The sequence below is a fragment of the Loxodonta africana genome, chromosome X (assembly GCF_030014295.1).
Source record: "Loxodonta africana isolate mLoxAfr1 chromosome X, mLoxAfr1.hap2, whole genome shotgun sequence".
Taxonomy (NCBI): Eukaryota; Metazoa; Chordata; class Mammalia; order Proboscidea; family Elephantidae; genus Loxodonta; species Loxodonta africana.
The window spans coordinates 140197317-140207098 of record NC_087369.1 but is presented as its reverse complement, the minus strand read 5'-3'; the positions used below and the strand labels follow the sequence as shown (position 1 = coordinate 140207098).

The 9782-nt window shown below is 38.4% G+C and overlaps 1 protein-coding gene across 4 annotated transcripts in view; it reads right to left on the bottom strand.

The window, feature by feature from the left end:
- Positions 1-2130: 2130 nt before the first annotated feature.
- Positions 2131-9782, bottom strand: part of DOCK11 (dedicator of cytokinesis 11) — a 192733-nt gene continuing 185081 nt past the window's right edge. For all 4 annotated transcript variants that reach the window (XM_064278710.1, XM_064278708.1, XM_064278709.1 and 1 more), the window contains one exon: positions 2131-6207. In XM_064278710.1, coding sequence (XP_064134780.1) covers positions 6085-6207 — 123 coding nt within the window. In that variant the 3' untranslated portion in view covers positions 2131-6084. The remainder of the gene's footprint in view (positions 6208-9782) is intronic.

Genomic DNA, 9782 nt, shown 5'->3' with positions numbered 1-9782 from the left:
CAGTGGAATAGAATTGAGAGTCCAAAAATAAACCCATACATCTATGATCAACTGCTTTTCAACAAGGGGGCCAAGACCATTCAATAGGGAAAGAATATCCTTTCAACAAATGGTACTGGGACAAATGGATATTCACATGCCAAAGAATGAAGTTGGATCCCTACTTCACACCATATATAAAAATTAACTCAAAATGTATCAACGACCTAAGAGTAAAAGATAAAACTATAAAACTCTTAGAAGGAAGCATAGGTATAAATCTTCATGACCTTAGATTAGGCAAAGACTTTTACATAAAACACCAAAGCACAAGCAACAAAAGAAAACACAGACAAATTACACTTTATGGAAATTAAAAACTCGTGCTTCAAAGGACACCACCATAAAGTGAAAAGACAACCCACAGAATGGAGAAAATATGTGTAAATCATGTATCTGATAAGGGACTTGTATCTAGAATATATAAAGAACTATTACAACTGAACAATAAGAGAAATAACCCAATTAAAAATGGGTATAACCAAATGACATAAAAATGGTCAAAAAAAAGCACATGGAAGAACGCACATCATTAGACATCAGGTAAATACAAATAAAAAACACAATAACATACCGGTTTACACTCACTTTGAAGGCTATAATAAAAAAAATAGACAATAACAAGAGTGAGAGAAGATGCGGAGAAATAGGAACTCTTACACGTTGCTGGTAGGAATGTAAAATTATTCCAGCCACTTTAGAAAACACTCTGGAGTTTCCTCAAAAGGCTCCATATAGTTATCGTATGACCCAGTAGTCCCAATCGTAGGTATATGCTCAAAAGAATTGAAAATAGGTGTTCAAACAACAAACATGAATGTTCATAGCACCATTATTTATATGGCCCCAAAGTGGAAATAATCCAAATGCCCATCAATAGATGAATGGATAAAATGTGGACTACCCATACAATGGAATATTATTTCTTCATAAAAAAGAATGAAGTGCTGATTCATGCTACACGATTGAAGTTTGAGAACATTATACTAAAGAAGCCAGTCACAAAATAGCACATATTGTATGATTTCATTTATGTGAAATACACAGAATAGGCAAATGCCATGGAGCCAGAAAGTAGATTAGTGGTTGCTAGGGCCTGGAGGGAGGGGGAAATGTGGAGTGACTTTTTTAAAAATAATTTTTATTGTGCTTTAAGTGAAAGTTTACAAATCAAGTCAGTCTCTCACATATAAACTTATATACACCTTACCACATACCCCCATTTACTCTCCTGAGTCAGCCCGCTCCCTCCTTCCAGTCTCTCCTTTCGTGACCGTTCTGCCAGTTTTTAACCCTCTCTACCCTCCCATCTCCCCTCTAGACAGGAGATGCCAACACAGTCTCAAGTGTCCATCTGAAACAAGTAGCTCACTCCTCATCAGCATCTCTCTCCAACCCATTGTCCAGTCCAATCTGTGTCTGATGAGTTGTCTTCTGGAATGGTTCCTGTCCTGGGCCAACAGGTTTGGGGACCATGACCGCCGGGGCTTTTCTAGTCTCAGTCAGACCATTAAGTCTGGTCTTTTTATGAGAATTTGGGGTCTGCATCCCACTGATCTCCCGCTCCCTCAGGGGTTCTCTGTTGTGTTCCCTGTCAGGGCAGTCATCGGTTGCGGCCAGGCACCATCTAGTTCTTCTGGTCTCAGGATGATTTAAGTCTCTAGTTTATATGGACCTTTCTGTCTCTTGGGCTCAGAATTATCTTGTGACCTTGGTGTTCTTCATTCTCCTTTGATCCAGGTGGGTTGAGACCAACTGATGCATTTTAGATGGCTGCTTGTTAGCATTTAAGACCCCAGATGCCACACTTCAAAGTGGGATGCAGAATGTTTTCATAATAGAATTATTTTGCCAATTGACTTAGAAGTCCCCTTAAGCCATGGTCCCCAAACCCCTGCCCTTGCTCCGTTGAACTTTGAAGTAATCAGTTTATCCCGGAAACTTCTTTGCTTTTGGTCCAGTCCAGTCCAGTTGAACTGACCTTCCATGTATTGAGTATTGTCCTTCCCTTCACGTAAAGCAGTTCTTATCTACTAATTTATCAGTAAAAAACCCTCTCCCACCCTCCCTCCCTCGCCCCCTCGTAACCACAAAAGTATGTGTTCTTCTCAGTTTATACTATTTCTCAAGATCTTATAATAGTGGTCTTATACAATATTTGTCCTTTTGCCTCTGACTGATTTCGCTCAGCATAATGCCTTCCGGGTTCCTCCATGTTATGAAGTGTTTCACAGATTCGTCACTGTTCTTTATCGATGCGTAGTATTCCATTGTGCGAATATACCACAATTTATTTACCCATTCATCCGTTGATGGACACCTTGGTTGCTTCCAGCTTTTTGATATTGTAAACAGAGCTGCAATAAACATGGGTGTGCATATATCTGTTCGTGTAAAGGCTCTTATTTCTCTAGGATATATTCCGAGGAGTGGGATTTCTGGGTTGTATGGTAGTTCTATTTCTAACTTTTTAAGGAAACGCCAGATAGATTTCCAAAGTGGTTGTACCATTTGACATTCCCACCAGCAGTGTATAAGAGTTCCAATCATGGAGTGACTTTTAATGCTTACAGGGGGTGGGGGGGGGGTTCTTTTGAGATGATAGAAATGATCTAAAATTGACTGTAGTGATGGTCACACAACTCTGTGAATATATTAAAAACCATTGAATTGTATACTTTAAATGAGTGAACTGTATCTCATAAGGAGGAAAAGCAGAAGGGAAAAAAAATAAAAGCATGTGAGAAAGTTTTAAAATGCCATTCCACAGAGGCAAACTCTTTGAAGAACTTAGGCACATCTTCAATCAGGAGTTGGATACAGATACTTTTCCTAGAGAGTGACCACTGTGTGGTCAGGCACTAGAAGAAGCACTTATTATAACTGTACCCAGATAAACAAAATACTATTACTGGCCAGACCCAGGACAGAGGAATAGCCTTGTTACACAAACCCACTCCCCATCACCAACCAGCTTTTATTCTATTTCTTTCCCTTTGTGTTTTGATAGTTGAAGCAGGGTTATGTTCCCATAAGACTGAGACTGAAAGTAGCCCGACATTTTGTGGATCAGAGCCTGAAATATGTATCTAATTATTAGTATTTGGAAGAGTTTGGAAATTCCTATTATTTTAACACATTGCTCATATTCTTCATCTCAGATAAAACCAATGTTTATAAAAAAAAGCTTGGATTCTTATTATTGTGACCTATTTAGTTTATAAACCAGTGAGTCATTGCTAGTTCTATGATGATGTGTTAGTAGAGGTTCCAAAGCTATTGCCACCACTGCTGCCTTCTTTTCATTTTTAAAAAGATGCTTACAGTATTTATATATGCAGCCAAACCATATAGTGATGGTAACAGTAACAATCCAATCTGCAGACACGATGCCACAGAATTGGTGACAACTGGTTACTTAAAAAATTTGCATAAACTAACTCTACCAATTGTGATTTCGTCACATTTTACAGTATGTTCAAAGACTATCAAAACAATAGTTTCCAAGGGAAACTGGGCTCAAGTTTAATTACAAAAGCAGAAATGTATTCCATGACGTGAATTAATTTGTGGAGGCCAAACAACTCCCTGACATCACTAAACTATATAAATGGTAATACCCAATATGTGCAATGGTTAGAAACACCAGGCTCTCCCTAGTCCAGCTCCCTCTACTCTCCATAGCTTGCTGTCCTTAGTCTGCAAGTTGGCTAAACAAATCTAGTGAAATTGTCCCATGCCCTGGAAAATTCACTGGCCACAGGAAACAAAATTATGTTTGACTTTTCCTTTTTTCTCCTTAGCCATTCAATCAGTCCTGTCTAGTCTTTCCGTACAATGTCTTTTGTACTTGCCTTCTCCACTCCTGTTCATATCACCTGACTCTAGGATTTTATGGACTCGTTACTTGATTATTGCGATAGCTGTCTAATTGGTTTCCATTTCCATTTTTCTCTGTCTCACATACAACTGGCAGCAATATAAGAGAATATTTAATCAAGTAATCTATAAAAATCTTGACTGGCTCTCTCATGCTTACTGAACAAAGTCCAAACACTATTAGCTTAGCATTCAAGGCCTTCCAAAATCTGCTCCAAACTCTGTTTTCTAGGTGGATCATCTACTATTCCCATGAACAAAACTGGTCTCCTCACCATCTCCTGAACTTCTGCTAATTCTTTTTGTACTTTTGCTCGTTATGTTTTTCTTGCATGGAATATCCTTTCATTTGGTAATACTCATACACAACTTTTCATGTCTTATATGAACCCTTATTAACTAATTGTGTGTGTATCTTGTCTCTTCAACAAGATTTCAAGCTCCTGAGGGCAGAGGCCATTTATTGTACTTTCCGAAAATTACCCACAGTGCGTAACACTATGCTGAGGGAAGTGATAAAAAAAAAAAATGTATGATACTCCTTATTGACCAAAGAGCGCTGGGGTTTCCCCAAGATGACTGATTCTCAGATGGCAGCACTCACTCTAGGAGATGTTTCCTTTCATATACATGTCAAATATAATCATTTGAAAGGGGAAACTCACTTTATAGGTTACTCCCAAATATTAAAGAATTACAAACTGCCTCTGAAATACTTCTGAATATCCTGTTAAGATACAAAATTGATTTTTGCCCCCCCCCCGAAAGCTTAAAAAGGACAAGCAAAGAAAAATGATCAAGCCAGGAGAATAATGTCTAAGATTTACATGATCATAAAGTACTCAAAAAGCCAAGGACCCATGGAATCCCTTTATATTTCAGTGCTTCTGTTTTTTCATCAGCAAAAGAGGTTAAACTACATAAGGAAAATAAGCCTAGAACTTAAAGTTTACATGAAGGCATGTAAAATTATATGGATAATTCAAGCCAAAAACAGTTCGCCACACCTTGGTTTTTCTTGAATTATTTCGGTAATGTGAGGTTTCTTATAGAATGTAATCCCTAGCTAAATCAAAACAAATAAATAAATAAATAAACCCATTGCTGTCAAGTCAATTCCGACTCAAAGCAACCCTACAGGACAGAGTAGAACTGCCCCCATAGGGTTTCCAAGAAGCGTCTGGTGGATTTGAACTGCTGACCTTTTGGTTAGCAGGTCAGCGGCCGCAGTGCTTAATCACTAGCTGGCAGGTGCTAAATCTGTTTCATATGGTCACGTGCACTGTCCCATGGCATGCTGCAACCATCAGATCCTATCAAAATGCTTGTTTACCCTGTAACTGAGGAAAAGAAGCCTTATACAGTGCCTACCTCAGACCCTGCTGCTAAAACTTTGTAGCTGCATAGGATGTACTGGCAGCAAATTCTCAGCAATGTTTTTAGCTCTAAGGATCGCCCCAGCCGATCAAGCTTTGGCAATGAATACTGCCTGCTAGGGAAACCTACGCCACATATGAACCCCTCATCTCTCTATGTGGAAGACAGACCAAGTCAATTATCTAGTATCATCACATCGCAACTTCAAGGAACTGTAAGCTTGGTATTTCTACATACGTCATTCCCTTTTGAAATTCTACTGGTTAAATAATGCTTTTGGTTGCTTTTTAGTCAAGGATTCAACTTATCACTGTGATTTGAAATATCCATGTTTTATGGGAATGTTAGCAATATTTTTTTCAAAGGATTAGTGTGATACTGAATTCAGCCTGATAATAAAAATGCTAAGTTCAAAGTATTTTTTCCTTCACTTCTAATTACAAATAAGTTTTACCTTTTATTGTGTTCCATTATACAATTTTACATAGTACCATCATCATTTGAAGCAAACATTAAGCAAACGAACTGAATTAATGTGTTTGAGCTCTACTTTTCAGTATATAGATTTACCTAAAAAAGTACAAACCAAGCACAGTGGTGCAATTTTCCAGGCACTTTCAAGTTGCTTAAATATTTACAAATATGTAAGCACCCTGTTTGAAAGCATGAACAATTTGGTGTGTGGACGGAACACTCCATGAATAATGAATCTTTAAATTTTAACATTTGCACAGCTCCGAATATTCCTGAGAAAGGTCAGTCTCGTTGTCATTTTACGTCTGCATGTCTTCACACTTCAGCAGCATATCTCGGGGATCCGTAGCCTCTGTCACTTGATGTACCACTGATTGCACAAAATACATGTAATGTGTTGCTCATCCAGGGAGAATGCATGGTGTCTTCTTGTAATATCTAAAATAAAAGAAGCCTGCATGTTGATCATGAATTGAAACAGCCACTGGCAAAAAAGAATGCGTATATAAAAAAAAATACAGGCATGTTTTAATTTATCACTGACACATAGCTATTTAAAATGACATAAGGCAGAAGGAGCAAAGGATAACATTACCGACTTAGGTCTTCATAGCTGTATTACAAAGGCAGCATATCAAAAAAGCAGAAAAGATCTGGTTACTGATTAAGAAAAACAAAGGATTTCCAACTGTAAAATTCAATAAAAAGTAAGAGGTAATGCAATCTTTAAAATGTTTTAACAGATGGTCTTAATAAGAGTTCTCAACAGCAGACTCTCATTTGAGTTTCTGGGTCCCTCCCCTGCCCCAAATATGTGTTATAAATCCTAGCCCCTGTGCCTGCGGGGTTATAACCCCATTTGGGAATGGGCTGTCTTTGTTATGTCAATGGACAGAATGAGTGTAGGGTGTTTTGAGTCAATCTCTTTTGAGTTATGAAAGAGATTAAACAAGCAAGCCAGAGAAGCAGAGATGGGGGAGAGAGATGCCATGCCACTCGAAGATAGCCCAGGAGCGGAAGCTCAGGAGAGACAAGGACCTTGCTCCAGAGTGACAGAGAGAGAAAGGCTTCCTCTAGAGCCAGCACCCTGAATTCAGACTTCTAGCCTCGAACTGTGAGAAAACTAAATTTCTGTTTATTAAAACCACCCACTTGTGTTATTTCTGTTATAGGAGCACTAGATAACTAAGACACACAGTGTTTCTCAAAATTACCTGTGGGGCTTTTCAAATATGTGGATACTCACGTCCCTTTCCCAGGGACTTGGAAATAATATTAAACGAAGATAAAAAGTCTTAAGTGCATGTTCTTATGACACAGTATAATTATGTAAGGTAATCTATACAAAAGATTTTTCTTGGTAATGAAGAAATTCATAAATTTTATATTCTCATATACAAACATATTCATATTACATAAACACATATATATTCATATTTTTGGAGCCCTGGTGGTGCAGTGGTTAACAGCTACGGCTGCTAACCAAAAGGTTGGCAGTTCAATTCCACCAGCCGTTCCTCAGAAACTCTGTGGGGCAGTGCTACCATGTCCTAGAGGGTCGCTATGAGTTGAAACCAACTCGACGGCACCTAACAACAACATATTCACATTACTATAAATATAGAAAGATTCTCCACTATAGCGTGATCAAAAGCAAAAGTAACAGAGATCTTATGCTTGAGTTAGACAGAGGAAAAGAACAGCATATACGTTACATCCAGTATATTTACTATTAAAGTCTCAGCTCTGTTTCCAAGCTTTCAATATTTGATTCTCAAGTTAGCTCTGAAACTCTTATACTGAGCCTGAAAATTGGTCCACGGTAGCTATTCTGAGCCATACCATTTGTGTTGCTACCAATGATAAGGCATAAGTGAAATCCATAACAGAGAAAATTCCTCTTACAAAAATCATAACTCAGGACACACTGATTTGAAAGCATAACAGAGGTTTAAGATGGTCATAGGAGCCCTGGTGGTGCAGTGTTTAAGCGCTTGGCTGGTAACTGAAAGGTCAATAGTTGAAACCCACCAGTGGCTTAAAAGACCTGGCAATCTACTCCCACGGAGATTAAAGCCTAGGAAACCCTATGGGACAGTTCTGCTCTGACCTAGAAAAGTTGCTGAGTCGGAATCGACAGCACACAACAATCGATTATTCACAGCCCTTCGATGTGACAAGAAACAGGATACTCATTCTGAAGAAATTATAAAACATACCAAACAGACACTACGATGGCCACCATCGACCCAATCTATAAGAAATCTGCCACTTTTCAATTAGCTTTAAAATAAGATAAATCCCTTTAAAAAAAGGTTAAAAGGTAGAAGTTTTTAAAAGAACTATTTACTTTGGGATACTTTAACAGATTACATTTAAAAGGGCCGAGGAATATCCAGGCTATATCTTTTTGTTAAGTATCATTTATGGAGCTTAAAAGAATATTTCATATTTTAGTATACATTTGGACTTTGTCTTCTTCTTTGGCATTACTATATTTTCCTTGGGGAAATAATGTGTCTCCTTGAAGTGTGTGACTATGAGAATCTAATAAGAGAATCTAATGAAAAATATTAATTGATTTACAAAAATGCAATTTGAAGTCAACATTTGCCCAAAGGAGGGCACATCTGAATATGGTGCATGATGACAGAAAGCTCACATAAAAAAAAAAAGAAAGAAACTAAGAGAACTCTTGGTTAGCTTTCAATACAGAATAAAATAACAACAGAAACCAAACCCATTGCTGTTGAGTTGGTTCCAACTCATAATCACCCTACAGGACAGAGCAGACCGGCCTCACAGAGTTTCCAAGGCTGTAATCTTCACGGAAACAGACTGTCACATCGCTCTCCCACAGCACGGCTGGAGGGTTCAAACCGCCAATCTTTTGGTTAGCAGCCGAGCACTTTAAGCACTGTGCCACCAGGGCTCCCTCAATAATAGAGTAGCAAGGGTCTAAAATATTCATCTTCACAACTAAACAAAATAGCCATGGTTTATGGGAATTAAGTGGTACAGACAGGAAGTACAGATTAAAAACAGAGCTTCAGGGAAAAAAAAAACTTTATAAAATACCTTGCTCACGGTAATAACAGCACATTAAATAATCTGCTTTCAATTTGAATGATTTAAATTTCAAGTCTAGGTCATGCGGCTGAATGCAAATTAAATAACTGTAAAATACAGTACACACTGGCTTAAAATGACATGTGTAATTGTTTTATATCTTTTGTGTAGGAGGAGTTTCTGCTGTTTTTCTCTATACATTGCAAGGAACAGAAAGCCATAAATGCAACAGTGTCTAGGAACAAACTATGTAGTCTATTTGATAAACAGGACGATGATGTTGTGGAGAGACATATCCCCATTGTACTCAGGAGCTGGGCTTGAGATACAGACAATAAAGGAAATGGAATGGTTTCCTACCTTCCCAGCCCTGACACCTGGCTGCTTTAGGAAGGAGGGAAAGGGGCCTATGAAAACTGAGCAGCAGAGAGGCACCTTAGATTTGTCCGCAGTCACTCTGAAGTGAGCTAATAAATGTAAATTAAAGATGGTAAAAGGAGACACACAACACTGACTCCAGACTCCTCAAGCTAGCAAGATTCCCAGATTCCTAGCCACTGAGGATGGGCAAGTAGAAAACTGGGGTAACTAGTCTCATTAAACAGATGGTAGGATGAAAGCCCAGCTGACTGGATTCTGTACACGGAAAAGATCACAATGGTTAGAAAATTAGACTCCTGGTCACTCCACGCAACCACAGGCTAATTGTAACTAAATTTTCCACAGCTCTAAGAAAAAGCATGTAAAAGAAATTTCAGAGCGAGAGAGCTCAATTCAAAGTCAACTAACTGGCTTTTGTTTTTCCAGGAGCATCCCTCCTCTTTTCTCTATTCTCACACTGCAGTTTCTTGGATACTAACCACTGTCAGCTCATTTGGAAGTACACCCTTTGCACGAGAGCATAAGAATCTCGAACGGGGGACTGCCTTCAATCAATCACTGAA